The 23088-nt window shown below is 37.2% G+C and overlaps 1 protein-coding gene across 1 annotated transcript in view; it reads left to right on the top strand.

The window, feature by feature from the left end:
• DACH2 (dachshund family transcription factor 2) overlaps positions 1-23088 on the top strand; it is a 749278-nt gene that overhangs the window by 610147 nt on the left and 116043 nt on the right. The window contains exon 5 of the mRNA XM_053891350.1: positions 19867-20025. Coding sequence (XP_053747325.1) covers positions 19867-20025 — 159 coding nt within the window. The remainder of the gene's footprint in view (positions 1-19866; positions 20026-23088) is intronic.

The following is a 23088-nucleotide window of genomic DNA, read 5'->3' as shown; positions in this document are numbered from 1 at the left end:
AATTGAAGAAGATATAAAGAAATGGAAAGACATTCTCCGCTCATGTATTGGAAGAATAAATATTGTCAAAATGTCAGTACTACCCAAAGCTATCTACACATTCAATGCAATCCCAATCAAAATTGCACCAGCATTCTTCTCGAAACTAGAACAAGCCATCCTAAAATTCATATGGAACCACAAAAGGCCCCGAATAGCCAAAGTATTTTTGAAGAAGAAGAGCAAAGCAGGAGGCATCACAATCCCAGACTTTAGCCTCTACTACAAAGCTGTAATCATCAAGACAGCATGGCGTTGGCACAAAACAGACACATAGACCAATGGAATAGAATAGAAACCCCAGAACTAGACCCACAAACGTATGGCCAACTAATCTTTGACAAAGCAGGAAAGAACATCCAATGGAAAAAAGACAGTCTCTTTAACAAATGGTGCTGGGACAACTGGACAGCAACATGCAGAAGATTGAAACTAGACCACTTTCTCACACCATTCAAAAAAAAAAACTCAAAATGGATAAAGAACCTGAATGTGAGACAGGAACCCATCAAAACCCTAGAGGAAAAAGCAGGAAAAGAGCTCTCTGACCTCAGCCGTAGCAATCTCTTACTCGACACATTCCCTAAGGCAAGGGAATTAAAAGCAAAAACGAACTACTGGGACCTCATGAAGATAAAAAGCTTCTGCACAGCAAAGGAAACAACCGACAAAACTAAAAGGCAACCAACGGAATGGCAAAAGATATTTGCAAATGACATACTGGACAAAGGGCTAATATCCAAAATGTATAAAGAGCTAACCAAACTCCACACCCTAAAAACCAATAACCCAGTGAAGAAATGGGCAGAAAACATGAACAGACACTTCTCTAAAGAAGACATCCAGATGGCCAACAGGCACATGAAAAGATGCTCAACGTTGCTTCTCATCAGGGAAATACAAATCAAAACCACACTCGGATATCACCTCACGCCAGTCAGAGTGGCTAAAATGAACAAATCAGGAGACTATTGATGCTGAAGAGGATGTGGAGAAATGGGAACCCTCTTGCACTGTTGGTGGGAATGCAAATTGTTGCAGCCACTCTGGAAAACAGTGTGGGGGTTCTCAAAAAATTAAAAATAGACCTACCCTCTGACCCAGCAATAGCACTGCTAGGAATTTACCCAAGGGATACAGGAGTACTGATGCCTAGGAGCACTTGTACCCCAATGTTTATAGCAGCACTCTCAACAATAGCAAATTATGGAAAGAGCCTAAATGTCCAACAACTGATGAATAAAGAAATTGTGTTTTATATACACAATGAAGTACTATGTGGCAATGAGAAAGAAAGAAATATGGCCCTTTGTAGCAACATGGGTGGAACTGGAGAGTGTGATGCTAAGTGAAATAAGCCATACAGAGAAAGACAGATACCGTATCTTCTCACTCTTATGTGGATCCTGAGAAACTTAACAGAGAACCATGGAGGAGGGGAAGGAAAAAAAAAAGAAAAAAGGAGGTTAGAGTGGGAGAGACCCAAAGCATAAGAGACTCTTAAAAACTGAGAACCAACTGAGGTTTGATGGGGGGTGGGAGGGAAGGGAGGGTGGGTGATGGGTATTGAGGAGAGCACCTTTTGGGATGAGCACTGGGTGTTGTATGGAAACCAATTTGACAATAAATTTCATATATTGAAAAAAAAATTATTCACTACGACCAAGTGGGATTTATACCTGGGATGCAGGGCTGGTTCAATATTCGCAAAAAAAAAAAATTAATGTGATTCATCACATCAATAAAAAAAAGGACAATAACCATATGATCCTCTCAAAAGATGCAAAGAAAGTATTTGACAAAATACAACATCTTTTCTTCATAAAAACCCTCAAGAAAATAGGGATAGAAGGATCATACTTCAAGATCATAAAAGCGATATATGAATGACCCAACATTAATACCATCCTCAATGGGGAAAAACTGAGAGCCTTCCCCCTCAGGTCAGGAAAGACAGGGATGTCCACTCTCATCACTGTTATTCAACATAGTATTGGAAGTCTTAGCCTCTTCAATCAGACAATTCAAAGAAATAAAAGGCATCCAAATTGGCTAGGAGGAGGTCAAACTTTCACTCTTCCCAGATGACATGACACTCTACATGGAAAACCCAAAACAGTCTACCAAAAACACTGTGAGCATTGTTTCATGAATTCAGCAAAGTTGCAAGATTTAAAATCAATGCACAGAAATCGGTTGCATTCCTAGACACCAACAACGAAGCGACAGAAAGATAAATCAAGGAGTAGATCCCATTTACAGTTCCACAAAAAAAACCATAAAATACCTAGGAATAAATATAACCAAGGAGGTGAAAAATCTATACACTGAAAACTATAGAAAGCTTATGAAAAAAAATTGAAGAGACACACACAAAAAAGGAAAAAGATTCCATGCTCCTGGATAGGAAGCAAAAATATTGTTAAAATGTCAATACTACCCAAAGCAATCTACATTCAATGCAATCCTTATCAAAATAACACCAGCATTCTTCACAGAGGTAGAACAAATAATCCTAAAATTTTCACCAAATCAGGAAAGACCCTGAATAGCCAAAGCAAATTTGAAAAACAAAAACCAAAACAGGAGGCATCACAATCCTGGATCAAGCTATACTACCAAGCTGTAATCATCAAGACAGTATGGTACTGGCACAAGAACAGACACGCATATCAATGGAACAGTAAAGAGAACCCAGAAATGGACCCACAAACATATGGCCAACTAATCTTTGACAAATCAGGAAAGAATATCCAATAGAACAAAGACAGTATCTTCAGCAAGTAGTGCTGGGAAAACTGGACAGCCACATGCAGAAGAATTAACCTGGACCACTTTCTTACACCATACACAAAAATAAGCTCAAAATGAATGAAAGACCTCAATGAAGACAGGAAGCTGTCAAAATCCTCGAGGAGAAAACTGGCAAAAACCTCTTTGATCTTGGCCGCAGCAACTTCTTACTCAACACGTCCCCGGAAGCAAGAGAAACAAAAGAAAAAATGAACTACTGGGACCTCATCAAAATAAAAAGCTTCTGCACAGTGAAGGAAACAATCAGCAAAACTAAAAGGGAACCGACAGAATGGGAGAAGATATTTACAAACAACATATCAGATAAAGAGTTAGTATCCAAATTCTATAAAGAAATGATCAAACTCAACACCCAAAAAAACAAACAATCCAGTGAAGAAATGGGCAAAAGACATGAATAGACACTTCTCCAAAGAAGACATCCAGAAGGCCAACCGACACATGAAAAAATGCTCAAAATCACTCATCATCAGGGAAAAAGAAATCAAAACCACTATGAGATACCACCTTACACCTGTCAGAATGGCTAACATTAACAATTCAGGCAACAACAGATGGTGAGGATGTGAAGAAAGAGGATCTCTTTTTCATTGCTGGTGGGAGTGCAAGCTGGTGTAGCCACTCTGGAAAACAGTATGGAGGTTCCTGAAAAAACTAAAAATAGAACTACCCTACGACCCAGCAATTGCACTACTAGGCATTTATCCAAGCGATACAGGTGTGCTGTTTCGAAGGGACATATGCACACCAATGTTTATAGCAGCACTATCAACAATAGCCTAAGTATGGAAAGAGCCCAAATGTCCATCAACTGATTAATGGATGAAGAAAATGTGGTATATATATATATGTATATATATATATATATATATATATATATATATATATATATATACACACAATATGGAGTATTGCTCGGCAATCAAAAGAAATGAAATCTTGCCATTTGCAACTACGTGGATGGAACTGGAGGGGATTACACTAAGTGAAATTAGTCAGTCAGGGAAAGACAAATATCATATGGCTTCACTCATATGAGGATCTTAGGAGAGAAAACAGGTGAACATAAGGGAAGGGAAACAAAAATAATATAAAATCAGGGAGGGGGAGAAAACAGAAGAGACTCATAAATATGGAGAACAAACAGGGTTACTAGAGGGGTTGTGGTTGGGGGAATGGCCTAAATGGGTAAGGGGCACTAAGGAATCTACTCCTGAAATCATTGTTGCACTAAATGCTAACTAATTTGGATGTAAATTAAAAAAAAATAAAATAAAAAAATAAAATTAAATGTATATATTTGTATCTATTTATATGTATACTATACATATTATATATATATTATATATAAATATATATATATTAAGTAAAGAATTTAAGCAATAGCAGGTGAGCATGAAATATAAGCATCATAAGTGGTCTTTATCCTGAGTTAGATTTTCCTTTAGTTGGGTTTGATCAGAAAACAGAATGTTTATTTTTCCATCATCATTACTTTGTGAAAACATTATATTTGCTAGGCCTCAGAGTTTTAGTGTTCCAGTAGAAACCACTGGACATCTCACTGAAGCTGGGGAATTGGGAGGATGGAAATATTTTAGTTTCTGTCATCATTCAACCATGTGCTTTTAGTGTTTCTTTGTTTGGTTCTTTTTATTTTTATGGTGGTGAAAGACTTCTCACTGATCTATGTGCTCACTTATTGTTTTAAACAATTTTTGTTAGTATTCCTTGTGACACACATATTTGTGAATTAAACTGGCTTGCACTAAAAAAAAGAGGTTCATAAATGCACTTTATCACCATGTTGAGTAATTAACACTACATTTAGTAGTTATGAGTCACTACTTCGAAAAGAAATTACAATATATAAGTCTAATATCATATGGTAGAGGTAATCATATTTATTAAGCTCCTAAAATGTGCCAGAAAAATGTTCATAGCACATTGAGAAGTTGATATGTGCCAAACAGTATTCATCTAGTCCTCACAGCAACCCTAAATGGTAGGTACTATAATCACACTTTAAATAAAAAAAAAAGCTTGTGCCCCAAAATTAAGTACTTTGTCCAAGCTCACACAGCCATTAACCAAACAGCAAACAAAAACAGGCACACTAAACCACTATTGTCAACATTGTTTGTAGAAGGCATATTGACGTAAATACTTTTAACTGAAGCTTTGGTTGTGAATGTGCATAATACTGTTTCAACTCAGAGGAGCAAAATGAGGCACTTGTGAAAAAAATTGAAATGGTAGTTTCTGGTTTTGCCTTCTATTGTCACTACATTGACTTTCTCACATCAGAATCAGGCTGTGAATAACTTTGAATAACTAAAAACATGTTTAATGCTGTGAATTTTAATTAAGTATTTTGTTAAACCTTTGACATTATTAAACGATAGTATGTGATTTTAATCATATTAACATACATTTAAAAAAAGAAAAAGAAAAAGTGGTAGTCTCAAAGACAGGCTTATAAGACTAAGCTGAGATCTGTACTGAACAGATCTATGTCATGAAATGGGAGTCCGTCAAAGATAACCTCTCAATTGGAAGTAGGCAGAAAACCACTTTTGTATTCAGGTCCCTTTTTTTAAAAGGAAGTCTTAAAATATATATATAATCTATGTATGCTACCTCTGGGTATTATTTTCTCTGTATTTTGAAAACAAGGGTGAGGTTATAAAGCATCAAGAGGAAAAAGTCAAGTTGATGCCTGAAAAGAAAAAAAGAGTGGGAAAAAATGGCATTTCTTGAAAGTCAATCACTTTTGAAAAGAGGACAGGTCATATAATGTCTAATGCCACAGTTAAAAAGAATAATTAAGGTGAAAAATTAGCATTACTGCATCCAATATAACTGTCAAAACATTTTTTAATTTTCAGAAAAAGATGCTAAAAGCCATGGGCTTAAAGTAATGAAAATATATCTAAATCAAAATGCAACAGAAATATCTTAAATAGAAAGAACTACATAGATAGATTTCTAACTTCAATTTCCAACCTCTATTTAACCAACTGGAATTATTTTGGAAGAAGTGCACTAGACAGACATTATAAATAAGACTGGTTTTTTTTTTTGATGAAAAAAACGATACCCACATCCTTTTCAAAGATGCATTCTTTTGATATCATATGTTTCCCATATAATAAAGAAACAAATTCAAAAAAACCCTACCAAGCATGATGGAATGGAGTCAGTCATACATACAGATTTGAGTGTGAAACAAATAATCTCAACTCTGTATGAACTTGAGTCCTAAATAAAGAAATATCCTGTTTTAAAATCAAGAGAAATCATTCATTATGAATTAAATAATTAAAATAAATGTACTTGTTGGAAAAGCCACTAAAGACTTTTTAAAGAAAATAATTGGTGAATGTAGTTAAGACACCCACTAAATTTTCAAGAGATCAAGGAGAAACACTATTTACCTGCTCTCCAAATGGCTATTCAAAGCACCATAGGCAGGTTAGTAAAAAACAAAACAAAACAAAAAAAAGTGTCTGAGGCGTTGATTCCAGATTATTCTTTATTCAAAGAAAGAAATAAAATACTGTATAAAAATAATTAACATGTTAATAATTTAGCTGCAATTTTTACTACACATACATATATATAACAGGTAAATGTTTCAAAAATATCATTATATATTCTGCAATAAGAGACAGATTATTCTTAGTTAATTTAACAAGTTTTAGTTTCTAAGGAGCAGTGCAAAATTTAGAAAAATTTTAGAAACTTTTAGTTACGTTTCAATATTAATTTTCAATCACCAATATATGGAGGGACAAAATTGATCTTCAAACAAATATAATTTAATATATTTGGATTTTTAAATCAAAATTGAATGTTTACATTATTGAATTATTTGAATTGGTCTTTTCATAGTAATATAGTATGCTCAGAAAGGAAGGAACAGAATTTAAACAAATGAGCCTATTTTGCCTATTCAGTTGCATAATTCAACTTATATTTATTTATTTATTTATTTATTTATTTATTTATTTATTTTTTTTTTATTTTTCAATATATGAAATTTATTGTCAAATTGGTTTCCATAAAACACCCAGTGCTCATCCCAACAGGTGCCCTCCTCAATACCCATCACCCACACTCCCCTCCCTCCCACCCCCCATCAAACCTCAGTTTGTTCTCAGTTTTTAAGAGTCTCTTATGCTTTGGCTCTCTCCCACTCTAACCTCTTTTATTTTCCCCTTCCCCTCCCCCATGGGTTTCTGTTAAGTTTCTCAGGATCCACATAAGAGTGAAACCATATGGTATCTGTCTTTCTCTGTATGGCTTATTCCACTTAGCATCACACTCTCCAGTTCCATCCACGTTGCTACAAAGGGCCATACTTCGTTCTTTCTCATTGCCATGTAGTACTCCATTGTGTATATAAACCACAATTTCTTTTTTTTTATTTTTTTATTTTTTTTTATTTTTTAATATATGAAATTTACTGTCAAATTGGTTTCCATACAACACCCAGTGCTCATCCCAAAAGGTGCCCTCCTCAATACCCATCACCCACCCTGCCCTCCCTCCCACCCCCCATCAACCCTCAGTTTGTTCTCAGTTTTTAACAGTCTCTAATGCTTTGGCTCTCTCCCACTCTAACCTCTTTTTTTTTTTTTTTTTTTTTTCCTTCCCCTCCCCCATGGGTTTCTGTTATGTTTCTCAGGATCCACATAAGAGTGAAACCATATGGTATCTGTCTTTCTCTGTATGGCTTATTTCACTTAGCATCACACTCTCCAGTTCCATCCATGTTGCTACAAAAGGCCATATTTCATTTTTTCTCATTGCCACGTAGTATTCCATTGTGTATATAAACCACAATTTCTTTATCCATTCATCAGTTGATGGACATTTAGGCTCTTTCCATAATTTGGCTATTGTTGAGAGTGCCGCTATAAACATTGGGGTACAGGTGCCCCTATGCATCAGTACTCCTGTATCCCTTGGATAAATTCCTAGCAGTGCTATTGCTGGGTCATAGGGTAGGTCTATTTTTAATTTTCTGAGGAACCTCCACACTGCTTTCCAGAGCGGCTGCACCAATTTGCATTCCCACCAACAGTGCAAGAGGGTTCCTGTTTCTCCACATCCTCTCCAGCATCTATAGTCTCCTGATTTCTTCATTTTGGCCACTCTGACTGGCGTGAGGTGGTATCTGAGTGTGGTTTTGATTTGTATTTCCCTGATAAGGAGCGACGTTGAACATCTTTTCATGTGCCTGTTGGCCATCCGGATGTCTTCTTTAGAGAAGTGTCTATTCATGTTTTCTGCCCATTTCTTCACTGGGTTATTTGTTTTTCGGGTGTGGAGTTTGATGAGCTCTTTATAGATTTTGGATACTAGCCCTTTGTCCGATGTGTCATTTGCAAATATCTTTTCCCCTTCCGTTGGTTGCCTTTTAGTTTTGTTGGTTGTTTCCTTTGCTGTGCAGAAGCTTTTTATCTTCATAAGGTCCCAGTAATTCACTTTTGCTTTTAATTCCCTTGCCTTTGGGGATGTGCCGAGTAAGAGATTGCTACGGCTGAGGTCAGAGAGGTCTTTTCCTGCTTTCTCCTCTAAGGTTTTGATGGTTTCCTGTCTCACATTCAGGTCCTTTATCCATTTTGAGTTTATTTTTGTGAATGCTGTGAGAAAGTGGTCTAGTTTCAACCTTCTGCATGTTGCTGTCCAGTTCTCCCAGCACCATTTGTTAAAGAGACTGTCTTTTTTCCATTGGATGTTCTTTCCTGCTTTGTCAAAGATGAGTTGGCCATACGTTTGTGGGTCTAGTTCTGGGGTTTCTATTCTATTCCATTGGTCTATGTGTCTGTTTTTATGCCAATACCATGCTGTCTTGATGATGACAGCTTTGTAGTAGAGGCTAAAGTCTGGGATTGTGATGCCTCCTGCTTTGGTCTTCTTCTTCAAAATTACTTTGGCTATTCGGGGCCTTTTGTGGTTCCATATGAATTTTAGGATTGCTTGTTCTAGTTTCGAGAAGAATGCTGGTGCCATTTTGATTGGGATTGCATTGAATGTGTAGATAGCTTTGGGTAGTATTGACATTTTGACAATATTTATTCTTCCAATCCATGAGCAGGGAATGTCTTTCCATTTCTTTATATCTTCTTCAATTACCTGCATAAGCTTTCTATAGTTTTCAGCATACAGATCTTTTACATCTTTGGTTAGATTTATTCCTAGGTATTTTATGCTTCTTGGTGCCACTGTGAATGGGATCAGTTTCTTCATTTGTCTTTCTGTTGCTTCATTGTTAGTGTATAAGAATGCAACTGATTTCTGCACATTGATTTTGTATCCTGCAACTTTGCTGAATTCATGTATCAGTTCTAGCAGACTTTTGGTGGAGTCTATCGGATTTTCCATGTATAATATCATGTCATCTGCAAAAAGCGAAAGCTTGACTTCATCTTTGCCAATTTTGATGCCTTTGATTTCCTTTTGTTGTCTGATTGCTGATGCTAGAACTTCCAGCACTATATTAAACAACAGCGGTGACAGTGGGCATCCCTGTCGTGTTCCTGATCTCAGGGAAAAAGCTCTCAGTTTTTCCCCGTTGAGGATGATGTTAGCTGTGGGCTTTTCATAAATGGCCTTTATGATCTTTAAGTATGTTCCTTCTATCCTGACTTTCTCAAGGGTTTTTATTAAGAAAGGGTGCTGGATTTTGTCAAAGGCCTTTTCTGCATCGATTGACAGGATCATATGGTTCTTCTCTTTTTTTTTGTTAATGTGATGTATCACGTTGATCGATTTGCGAATGTTGAACCAGCCCTGCATCCCAGGAATGAATCCCACTTGATCATGGTGAATAATTCTTTTTATATGCTGTTGAATTCGATTTGCTAGTATCTTATTAAGAATTTTTGCATCCATATTCATCAGGGATATTGGCCTGTAGTTCTCTTTTTTTACTGGGTCTCTGTCTGGTTTAGGAATCAAAGTAATACTGGCTTCATAGAATGAGTCTGGAAGTTTTCCTTCCCTTTCTATTTCTTGGAATAGCTTGAGAAGGATAGGTATTATCTCTGCTTTAAATGTCTGGTAGAACTCCCCTGGGAAGCCATCTGGTCCTGGACTCTTATTTGTTGGGAGATTTTTGATAACCGATTCAATTTCTTCGCTGGTTATGGGTCTGTTCAAGCTTTCTATTTCCTCCTGATTGAGTTTGGAAGAGTGTGGGTGTTTAGAAATTTGTCCATTTCTTCCAGGTTGTCCAATTTGCTGGCATATAATTTTTCATAGTATTCCCTGATAATTGTTTGTATCTCTGAGGGATTGGTTGTAATCATTCCATTTTCATTCATGATTTTATCTATTTGGGTCATCTCCCTTTTCTTTTTGAGAAGCCTGGCTAGAGGTTTGTCAATTTTGTTTATTTTTTCAAAAAAACAACTCTTGGTTTCGTTGATCTGCTCTACAGTTTTTTTAGATTCTATATTGTTTATTTCTGCTCTGACCTTTATTATTTCTCTTCTTCTGCTGGGTTTAGGCTGCCTTTGCTGTTCTGCTTCTATTTCCTTTAGGTGTGCTGTTAGATTTTGTATTTGGGATTTTTCTTGTTTCTTGAGATAGGCCTGGATTGCAATGTATTTTCCTCTCAGGACTGTCTTCGCTGCATCCCAAAGCGTTTGGATTGTTGTATTTTCATTTTCGTTTGTTTCCATATATGTTTTAATTTCTTCTCTAATTGCCTGGTTGACCCACTCATTCGTTAGTAGGGTGTTCTTTAACCTCCATGCTTTTGGAGGTTTTCCAGACTTTTTCCTGTGGTTGATTTCAAGCTTCATAGCATTGTGGTCTGAAAGTATGCATGGTATAATTTCAATTCTTGTAAACTTATGAAGGGCTGTTTTGTGACCCAGTATATGATCTATCTTGGAGAATGTTCCATGTGCACTCGAGAAGAAAGTATATTCTGTTCCTTTGGGATGCAGAGTTCTAAATAGATCTGTCAAGTCCATCTGATCCAATGGATCATTCAGGGCCCTTGTTTCTTTATTGACTGTGTGTCTAGATGATCTATCCATTTCTGTAAGTGGAGTGTTAAAGTCCCCTGCAATGACCACATTCTTATCAATAAGGTTGCTTATGTTTGTGAGTAATTGTTTTATATGTTTGAGGGCTCCTGTATTCGGCACATAGGCATTATAATTGTTAGCTCTTCCTGATCGATAGATCCTGTAATTATTATATAATGCCCTTTTTCATCTCTTGTTACAGCCTTTAATTTAAAGTCTAGTTTGTCTGATATAAGTATGGCTACTCCAGCTTTTTTTTGACTTCCAGTAGCATGATAAATAGTTCTCCATCCCCTCACTCTCAATCTGAAGGTGTCCTCAGGTCTAAAATGAGTCTCTTGTAGACAGCAAATAGATGGGTCTTGTTTTTTTATCCATTCTGATACCCTGTGTCTTTTGGTTGACGCATTTAGTCCATTTACATTCAGTGTTATTATAGAAAGCTATGGGTTTAGAGTCATTGTGATGTCTCTAGGTTTCATGCTTGTAGTGATGTCTCTGGTACTTTTTCTCACTGGATCCCCCTTAGGATCTCTTGTAAGGCTGGTTTAGTGGTGACGCATTCCTTCAGTTTTTGTTTGTTTGCGTAGATCTTTATCTGTCCTTCTATTCTAAATGACAGACTTGCTGGATAAAGGATTCTCGGCTGCATATTTTTCCGTTCAGCACATTGAAGATCTCCCTCCATTCCTTTCTGGCCTGCCAAGTTCAGTAGAGAGGTCGGTCATGAGTCTTACAGCTCTCCCTTTCCATGTTAGAGCACGTTTATCTCTAGCTGCTTTCAGAATTTTCTCTTTATCCTTGTATTTTGCCAGTTTCACTATGACATATCGTGCAGAAGATCTATTCAAGTTCCGTCTGAAGGGAGTTCTCTGAGCCTCTTGGATTTCAATGCCTTTTTCCTTCCCCAGATCAGGGAAGTTCTCAGCTATTATTTCTTCAAGTACGCCTTCAGCGCCTTTCCCTCTCTCTTCCTCTTCTGGAATACCAATTATGCCTAGATTATTTCTCTTTAGTGCATCACTTAGTTCTCTAATTTTCCCCTCATACTCCTGGATTTTTTTATCTCTCTTTTTCTCAGCTTATTCTTTTTCCATAATTTTATCTTCTAGTTCACCTATTCTCTCCTCTGCCTCTACAGTCTGAGCCGTGGTTGTCTCCATTTTATTTTGCAGCTCATTAGTAGCATTTTTTAGCTCCTCCTGGCTGTTCCTTAGTCCCTTGATCTGTAGGAATAGATTATCTGCTGTCCTTTATACTATTTTCACGCCCAGCAATTAATTTTATGACTATTATTCTAAATTCACTTTCTGTTATATTGTTTAAATCCTTTTTGATCAGTTCGTTAGCTGTTGTTATTTCCTGGACGTTTTTTTGAGGGGAATTCTTCTGTTTCGTCATTTTGGATAGTCCCTGGAGTGGTGCTGGACTGTGGGACATTTCCCCTGTGCTGTCTTGAATAACTTGCGTTGGTGGGTGGGGCCGCAGTCAGACCTGATCTCTCCCCCAGCCGACCACTGGGGCCACAGTCAGACTGGTGTGTACCTTCTCTTCCCCTCTCCTAGGGGCGGGTTTCACTGTGGGGTGGCGTGGCCCGTCTGGGCTACTTGCACACTGCCAGGCTTGCGGTGCTAGGGATCTGGCGTATTAGCTGGTGTGGATAGGCAAGGTGCACAGGGGCGGGAGGGGCAGGCTCAACTTGCTTTTCCTTTGGGGATCCGCAGAAGCACATCGTTGGATTTTGCTCGGTGCAAGCCAGTTCCCTGGCAGGAAATGGTTCCCTTTGGGATTTTGGCTGTGGGATGGGCGAGGGAGAAGGCGCTGGTGAGCACCTTTGTTCCCTGCCAAGCTAAGCTCTGTCGTCAGGAGCTCAACATCTCTCCCTCCTGTTGTCCTCCAGCCCTCCCGTTCTAGGAGCAGAGCCGTTAGCTTACAACCTTCTAGATGTCAAGTCCCGGTTGCTTTCAGAACACACTCTGTCTGGCTCCTCTGCTTTTGCCAGCCAGACTCAGGGGCTCTGCTTGGCCGGCCGGCTGCCCCTCTGTCCCGCTCCCTCCTGCCAGTCCGTGTAGCACCCACCGCCTTGCCGCCCTTCCTACCCTCTTCCGTGGGCCTCTCATCTGTGTGTGGCTCCAGAGATGCCGTTCTGCTACTCTTCCGGCAGGTTTCTAGGTTATTTAGGCAGGTGTAGGTGGAATCTAAGTGATCAGCAGGACACGGTGATCCCAGGGTCCTCCTAAGCCCTACTCCACCTTTCTTTGACATCCATTTGCATGATAAACATTTCTCAATTTCCTCAGTTTCAATTTATAATTTTCTTAGGTCTGAAATGTGTCTCTTGTAGGCACCACTAGATGGCTCTTCCTTTTTTTAATCCATTATCACATCCTATGTCGTGTGATTGAAACATTTAGTCCATTTACATTCAAAGTAATTGCTGATAGATATGTGTTTACTATCATTTTATTATTTGCTTTGTAATTGTTTCTGAAGACTTTCTTTGATCCCTTCTTGTCTTTTTTGGTTTTGCGGTTTGCTGATTTTCTTTAGTTATATATTTGGATTTCTTTCTATTTAATCTTTGCATATTTATTAGTTGTTCTGGATATATGGTTACCATTAGGTTTGTATATAACCCCTTCTGCGTATAGTAGCCTATATTAAGTTGTTGGTCATTCAAACTTGAACTCATTTTTTATGCTTATCTTTCCCATGTTTAGGTATGTGTTGTTATAGTTTATATCGTTTATTTTGTGAGTTCTTTGACTTTTTTGCAGAAATATTTATTTTTTACTAGTTTTGTATTTCCTACATTTACACTGTCACTTTTGGCCTCTCCTTTCTACTTAAAGAGTCCCCTTTAGTATTTTTTGCAGGGCTGGTTTAGTGGTTATGAACTCATTTAGTTTTTGTTTGGGAAACTATTTATCTCTCTTTCTATTCTGTATGATAGCCTTACTGAATGGAATATTTTGGGCTGCAGTTTTTTCCCATTCAGCACATTGAATATGTCATGCCACTTTCTTCTGGTTTCCCAGGTTTCTGTTGAGAAATCTCCTGCTAGCCTTACGGGTTTTCCCTAATAATTTGCTGTCTTCTTTTGTCTTGATGTTTTTAAGATTCTTTCTTCACCACTATATTTCCCCAATTTGATTACAATATATTTTGGTGTAGGGTGTACTTTTGTTGATTTTGATAGGATTTCTCTGTGCCTCCTTGATCTTGATGTCTGTTTCCTTCCCCAAATTAGGGAAGTTTTCAGCTATTATTTCTTCAAATAAATTTTCTGCCCCCTTTTCTCTCTTTTCTTATGGAATTCCCATTGTACAAATGTTATTATATTTGATGGGGTCACTGAGTTCCCTAAATCTTTTCTCATTTTGCATATATTTTTCTGTCTTTTTTTTCAGCTTGATTAATATCCATTGCTGTCTCTATATAATTAACTCATATCTCTCCTTCCAGCCTGCTGTTCATCCCATCAGGCATGTTTCTCATATTGTGCTTGAGTCCTTTATCTCTGCTCTGTTGTTCCTTATCTCTGTGTTAAGGGTGTCACTCATGTCTTCCACTCTTTTCTCAAGTCCAGTGATTATCCTTATGATCATAGCTTTATATTCTCTATCAGGCATGTTACTTATATCTGTTTCACTTAGATTTCTGGCTATGGCCTTGTCTCATTCTTTGATTTGGGATAAATTTCTCTGTCTACTCATTTTGTCAGCTCCTCTGTCTGTTTCTTTGTGTTAAGAAAGACAGTTATGTCTTCTGCTCTTGAAGGTCAAGACTTTATGAAGAAGAATCCTGGAATTCCCTGCAGTGCAGTGTCCTCTGTTCAGCAGAAGCTAGCACTTCAGGAGAGTATTGTATGTGTGTTGCTTATGTCCTGCTGTTGTGTCTGAGTCCCTTTTCCTTTCAGTGCAATCATCTGCACTGTCTCTCTGCCTGTTGTAGGCTGTGCTTTCTCTCTGTGGTGTTAATGGGACCCAAGAAGGCCAGCTTTGAGTGGGTGTGCATGTGGGGGAATTTGGCTGTGGTGCAGCATTGACAAAATTTGTGCTGAGCCACTAGTCCTTTGATGGATCCCTCCAAGCACTGTGGCTGTTGAGGTTCTGCACACCAGTGTCACTGTGGGTACAAGGCTGTGTCCTGAGCTTGGCAATGGCTGGGCACAGCTGGGCATGGCATAGTGATTTGGGTTGTTGCTAAGAGGTGACTTGGCACAGCGCATGGTGGCAGTTGTGCACCTGGTGGCTACATGTAGTGCATGTGCAGCTTTAACAAAAATTTCCCTGAGCCCAGAGCTGAGGCTAACAGGCTTGGAGTGGATCAGTCCCCAGAAGAAATCATGTGCTGGTGTATTGCTAGTATGTTAGGTAGAAAGTGTCTGTGCCACCTATCCTTCTGCAGGTGGCATTGTGTTTATGCTAGGGGGAAGGTGAGGAAAATAGCACCTTCCAGCTCCCTCATTTTCATACTCCAATATCAGTATGAACAGATCTCTCTCCCCTTTCCCCCAGTGTTGTGTAAGCTGCTATTTTAATGTTACCTTTTTGGAGGCTGGTGTCTCTTTAAGGGCAGTGACCCTGTTGTAATACATATTTTCTTGAAGTAAAGGTGAAGGTTTTGATGAGGCTTCCCTAAACCACTTCCTACTCAGTTTCTAAGACATGCCTTGTTGCCATGGTATCCAGTTTTTTTTTCCTCTTTATTAGAAGGATTGCTTCAGAAAGCGAGTGTGATCTGGTTCAATAAAGGGTGCTTACTCTAGTATTATGGGATGAATTGTGTCTCTGCAAAATTCATTTGTTGAAGTACTAACCATCATTACCTCGCAATGGGCCATATTTGGAGATAGCATCTTTAAAGGTGTGTTTAAATCAAAATGAGAGTCCTAATCCAATATGACTGGTATCCTTATAAAAAGAAAAAAAAATTGACATACAAAGAGTTACCAGGGATGTGTGCACACAAAGGAAAGACCATATAAGGAAACAGTGAGAAGGTGACTACCTGTAAGTTAAGAAGAAAGGCCTCAGGATAATCCAAACCTGTTGACCTTTTGATCTTGGACCTTTAGCCTCTAAAACTGCGAGAAAATAAATTTGGTTGGTTAACTGCCCATTCTGTGTTGTCTTAGTCCTTTTGGACTGCCATAACAAAAATCCATAATAAAAATATCATAGACTAGAAGATTCAGTGTCTGATGAGGCCCATTTTCTTGTTCATGTGTTCTCCCATGGCATAAGGGGTCTCAGGAGCTGTTTGTCATCTATTTTATAAAGGCATTTATCCCGTTCATGACCTAATCAATTCCTAAGGGCTCCATTTCCCAATATGATCACATTGGAGATTAAGATTAAACATATGAATTTGGGGGAACACAAGCATTCAGTCTATATGTCATCTTTTGTTATGGCAACACTAGCACACTAATATAGATAGGTAGATAGATAGATAGATAATAGAAAAAATAAAGTGGATATTCAAGCCCTCCCCCTACACAGTGATAAAAATGTTTGACCCTAGAATAGATTGATAAAATAATGTTTTAGCTTTAAGGGCAGAGGATGTTAAAATCAGATGTACTAAATGAGCAAAGGGAGGGAAGGAGGGAGGGAGGGAGGGAGGGAGGGAGGGAGGGAGGAAGAGAGAGAGAAATAGACAATTATAGATAACAAACCAGAGGAGAGGTAGGTGAGGGAAATAGGGGATGCAGATTAAAGAGTACACTTACCATGATGAAAATAAAATAAATAAAAATAAAATAAAAGGTATATTAAGTATTAGTCTAATATTATATACATCACATATTTCAAATATAAAAAGTGTCCTACACTCACTTCATATACAGTTGCCTTTGGGAAGCAGGATAATTTCTTATAGCTATATTCAGTGAAGATGGGAATAGCTGGTAACCACCTTCCTATCATTTTTAACACAATAATTAAAAAGAAGAGAGTTGTTGGGAAACATTCATCTAAAACTGTCAACAAAGCATACACTTGGAATTCTTTAATAAGGTTTAAAAAAACATTTCTATTCAAATTTATTTGAAATATGTGCTTGTCACAAGTGCACTCCTTAATCCCCATTACCTATTTAACCCATGCCCTCACCGCCCCCTGCCCCAAGTCCATAACCACCACCACCTTCTTCTCTATAATTAAGAGTCTCTTTTTTTGGATTTTTTCTCTATTTTTCCCTTTGCTAATTTGTTTTGTCTCTTAAATTCCACATTTGAGTGTAATCATGATATATCACATCTTCATCCATTCATCAATCAGTGGATACTTGGACTGTTTCCATAATTTGGCTATAGATAATGCTGCTATAAACATCAGGTACATGTATCCCTTTGAAATAGTATTTTTGTATTATTTGGGGTAAATACCCAGTAGTGTGATTCTTGGATAATAGGGTAGTTCTATTCTTTTAATTTTTTAAAGTTTTAAAATTTATTTTGAGAGAGAGAACACAAGCGGAGGAGGGGTAGAGAAAGAGAGAATTCCAAGCAGGCTCTGATCCATCAGTCCAGATGGGGCTCAATACCATGAAACACAAAATCATGACCTGGACCAAGATCAAGAGCCAGACACTTAACTGACTGAGCCACCAAACCGCCCCTATTTTTAATATTTTGTGGAACCTTCATACTGTTTCTTAGAGTGGCTGAACTAATTTGCATTTCCACCAACAGTACAAGAGGATTCCTTTTTTCTCTGCATCCTCACCAACACTTTTTTTTTGTTTCCTGTGGTTTTGATTTTAGCCATTCTGACAGGTGTGTGGTGATATCTCATTGTGGTTTTGATTTACATTTACCTCTTGATGAGTGATATTGAGCATCTTTTCATTTGTCTGCTGGCCATCTGGATGTCTTCTTTGGAGAAATGTGTCTTCATGTCTTCTACCCATTTGTAATTGTATTATTTGTTTTGGGGGGTATTGAGTTGTAATATACCATTCAATATTAAATGTGGACTAAGAGATTTTCAATTTATAAAATATTGGCATAATTTTAATCCTAATATTGATGTATACTGTTGTTGCTGTGATTGTACTATACCATGTTAATATCAATGATATAATTTAGTGTCTTATAAATCTACCTTTCTTTGTCAATGTTTTGCTAATCATTTTATAATGTGAATTTCTGGAATAATAAGGTAATTTATACCTTGGACATAGTATTAAAATGATGGAATGGTCCTGGTTTTGCTCAACAATTGATCTCTCACGTTTTTGCATTTTCTGGTATTAATCCTGTTTATTGGTGCAATGTTTTTGTAAAGAATTGTCACTGTTGCAATGTGGTTTCTTGAATTATTTATTAAAATCCTTCCTTTCACCTCACCATTCCTGTCCATTAAAGCATAACAATATCTTATTGATCATAATTGGAATTTCAAATTTGTTAATGTAAGATTCTATCAATGCATCAATCATAAATTACCTCCCTGCTCCTAGGCAGTAACTTTACAGCAGCAAACATCTGGATGAAAAGAGAGAACCATTGGGGTAATCATAGGAGTGTGGTATGTTTTCAACAAATACACCAAGCTTCAACATGATCAGGAAAATGCTTTCTGGTCCATTAAGCCATTGCTATCATATTCAACCAAATTTCCTACCTTCTAAGCTTCCATGCATGCTAACTGAATGGCTTATATCAAAAACAGAACAATTAGCTACTTATTTCTTCCCCATTTGATTTAAAAAGCTTCATTCATATAGGCAGGGACAGGTACCCCTCAGGGTTTATATACACTGCTGGAGAATCTGGTGTTTGTTTTTTTTTAATGAAACTTATCTAGTTGGAAACTGGCCAAGACTCTCACTTTAGGATTAGAGATTTACTTCAGCCACAAGGGAGCTTGAAGAGTCCTGAGGAGGAGATTCCCAAAGCTGGGTAAGAGTAGATGAGTGCATAGAAAGGTTAAAAAGAAACCTCTCAGATTCTAGAAGATAGTTTGCTTAAATAGATTTTAAATCTTCAGGAAGAATACCAATTGGATCTGAAAACATACAGTAATACAAATAGAGATACTAATGTCGCAATCCCAGAATGGGAATGGTAGTAGAACCACTTACCCCTGAATAAATTAACCACATCAAGCAAATATATGGGGCAGCCCATACAATCATTTTCTTTTCTAATGCCAGATAGTTTGCTACTGCAGTGATTGGAATTCAACCCTTACTCCTCTTTTTGAAGCATTGTGCTTAAAAGGATGCCCTAGAGATAATTATGTGGTTGTTTTGCATATGACTTTAAGCAATGGTTCTGTCTCCACAGTATTCTAAGTCCCAGATTAAGTAGCTATGTTGTTGCAGATCATTATAATAATATAGTAGTCTGCACTTTACACACACTTTTCTTCATTCTCTAGTGTGGAAGATCAGAGTACAGTTTCAAATTGGGGGCCATGGTTTTATGTTTTATTCAGTTTTTTTTTTTGTACGAAAGCCTGCTGTGTATGAAGAGATTAGCCTCTGTAAGACCAGATCTGAGAACAAAGTAACTGATCACTTTGTTTTTACCACATATTTTTACATGTTATCATGCTCTTATTAATGAGTGTATTCTTTGTGAGTTAATAACAACTATTCTTCATTAAAACTTTATACGTGTATGGTAAAGCATTGGAATGGGAGGCAGTAGTGGTCAGTTAATGGCTTTCAATATATTAGCACTTTCGATAGCGCTAATTCATTATGATCCCGGATTTGCTTAGATTGCTTGTAAATATACCATTAGTAAGTGTTGTTTAGTCTTCTCAGAGGCAGCTAAAATCATAGGCTATTAAAGTTTTTGAAATCATTATTAAAATGAGTTATCTATGCTTAATAATACTTTCCTAAGAAGTAAGACTAATAAATTCAACTCTAAAAAGGGAATTTTCACAAAGCCTTCTCATGGAAAGTTGTCAAATTGCAGTCTGTTCATACAAATGTTTTTCAGGTGCAAGTGAATCCTCCTGGGATAAGGATAAGTTGCAGTCTCCTCTTGCTGCTCCTGGACCCCAACATGGACTTACTCATGCAGCCCTGTCTAACCAGCCAGGTCTTGGGGGTACTTCTACCCTCAATCCACTGCAGCAGAACAACCTACTGACCAATAGTATGTATGATGTAATTTCAAAACTTGGTGTTTTGAAAAAAAAATACCACGCAAGACCAATTGGACACCTTTGGCTAGCAGGGCTAGTGCATTTTTCTTCAATAAGGTTTAACAGTTTGAAGTTAGAAGGATAAATAGGGATTCATTTGAAAGCGTGGGATTTATAGAGTAGAGATAGATCAAGAGGCTATGTAGCAGAGTAATTAAGAAAGTTGGCTATAGTCACATAAACTTAGGCTTGAAATCCACATCTTTTGAATTCCATATTACTGTTTGACTTTGGAGGTTTCACCTTTTACAGGTCTCAGTGTTCACAACTATAAAGTAGGAAAATAATATATACCCATTTAGTAAGGTTATTGTGAGAGTTAAAAATAATAAAAGAAGCTTTTAATAGTGACTTGTATATAGTAATTACTGCATAAATTGTAAGTATTATTACTCAGCAAACTACAGCTAATGGATACAAATTCGGGTTTGGATGATGATTTTAGGAACTTCAAAAACTCAAAACTCTTTCTGCATAAAAATGACTGATATACATTACTGGACTAAAATTTTACTTTACTTGTAAGCAGGAATGTGAGAGAAAACTTACATTATTCCTTTCCCTGAGATATTCATTCTCTCACTAAACCCTAAGATTAAAACAACAGAACAGAGGAATTCTGAGATATTTTAACACAATATTATAAATCTTAATGAAATTCATCAGTTATGAAGCATATAAAATACATTATAGGGTCTTACTTTAAAGATATTATAAATTCAAATGTGAAAGATCCCATAAAATAGAATGTTAAGCAAAGGTAAATAAATAAATGCCAGGAAAGTTATAAATATCTTATGAGAAGTAAAAAAAAAAAAGCCTGATTAAAGTAGACTTATTTCATAAAGTAGAGGAACTTATAAGACTTCTGGTTTCTGGTCTGACATTTAAAGAGTTTAGAAGTTGTTACTCCTCCTCAAAGCAAGATCAACAACTCCTTTAAATCCATCAGAGATTGAGTTCATAGGGCAGGGCTATCTCCAAAACTGGAGAGATAGGCAGAAACAGAGAATCAGAGTTTACAGGGAACAGAAGCCACAGCTGGACCCTGGTAGAAACATTTAAATTGCTGGAGACTCAGTGTGAACTTAGATGAGAGATAAAAACTCTGGGGGCCAATCCTTAGTGGATCACTACACTTTAATGAGTTTTACCTCCAGGAACCCCATCAGGTTCTCATGGTGAAGACTTGAGAAAATTCCCCTCATGTTTCTGGCTGGGAGACAAAGAAAATACCCATTTCAAAATATACCCAGAGTGTTCTGTTCTCCTTAACAAAGCCTTGCCCTCAAAGGAAACTATTTTACCAAAGTTAAACTACTTTCTTTTTAACAGAGCCTAACTGATGTGGGGGAAAGGATATATTAAAATCCACCACCCTGTAGTCATTGATATAAGGGAAAGGAGATGCATAACTCCAGCCCCTTTAGCATTTCCTGTGTAGCAGCCTCCTCACACAGTCAAGACACTGAGACTTTTCTTTCCAGAAAGCAACTTTGTTCATGTTGACAGGGACTCAAAGGGTTCTTTTCCAAAAGACTGAGCCCCAAACGCCAAATGTGGGGTGATGTAGCCTTTTATGCATTTTCTACCTCATTGTCTCCCATATATGGGTAACATATAGACATACAGTCTGATTGGGTGATCTCATGTTACAGGGTCTTGAGGGATGTCACTTATGCACTTAGCCAGGTTGCCTTCCCTTATCTTGAGGTCTTTTCTTACCACATTCCTTAGGGAGGGGACTTTACCACACCTATGGGGAAAGAAATACTCAACTCTAGTCACCTCTAGCCTTTCTGTCTTACCTAAGATGGAAAAAGCTAAAGAGTACTTGTGAAAGTCATAGCCCGAGGACACAGGCCCACAGATTGAGACCTGATCACATCTTTCTCCTCCTTACACATTTTACCACAACCACAATAGGGCTCTGTATAAGAACAGTGGGTTACAACAGAAAAAACTGAAATCCTCAGACTGAACTGAATTTGATTCTCTAGGATACACCAAAGATAACAGGAGGATGAGAAATGACAGCCACTAATATAACAGGTACAGCAAATAGTAAACATAACCTAATTTTTTGTCAGATAGAAATAAAGCCTTCCACTAGAGGCATGCTTGTTTCGGTTTTCTTTAGCTAATATACCATTTCTGGCTTTAAAACAAAAATTACAAGGTGTGAAAAAGGCAAAAAAACATAGTCTGAAGAGATAAAGCAAACATCAGAACCAGAATTCGATATAGCACATATTTTAGAATTATCAGACTGAGGTTTTAAAATAACTATGATTAGTATGCTTAAAAGAAGGGAAAACATACAAGACTACATGGGGATATTAAAACTGTATGTTAATTATACTTGAATAAAAAATAATACATGGGAAATGTAAGTAGAGATGAAAATTGAGAAGCTAAACTAAATCCTGGCTCAAAAACACTCCAAAAAAAAAATGAATACCTTTAATGGGCTCATCAGTAGACCAGACAAAGTCAACAATTGAAGTATGTCAATAGAAACTTCCCAAAATGGAAATAAATGTGGAGTAAAGATTGGGAAACGAAACCCAGAATAGAATATACAATTATTGTGCAGCAATTACAAACAGTGTAGCATAAATGTAATAGGAATATGAAAATAATAAGAGTAAGGGAAAGGAATAGAAGAAATGTTTAAAGTAACAAGGACTGAAAATTTTCCAAACTTAATGAGAGGCACCAAACAAAAGCTCTAGAAAGCTCAGAGAATACTAAGAAAAATAAATATTAAAAAAAAGGCTACACCTATGCATATTATAGTCACACTGGAAAATCAAACACAAAGAGAAAATATTTTTTAAAAAATTCAGAGATAAATAAATTCTCCTTACCCATAGAGGAACAAGGATAAGAATTACATTGAACTTCACTTCAGAAACCAAGCAAACAAGAATACAGTGGTATTAAATACAGTGGTGTGACTACTTGAAAGAAAAAAAAAAAAAACACCAACCTAAAATTCTGAATTCTGAAAA

This window comes from Panthera pardus, unplaced genomic scaffold, assembly GCF_024362965.1.
Source record: "Panthera pardus isolate Hobbes unplaced genomic scaffold, ASM2436296v1 HiC_scaffold_27, whole genome shotgun sequence".
In the NCBI taxonomy this organism is placed as follows: Eukaryota; Metazoa; Chordata; class Mammalia; order Carnivora; family Felidae; genus Panthera; species Panthera pardus.
This window is presented reverse-complemented; position numbering and strand designations above follow the sequence as displayed.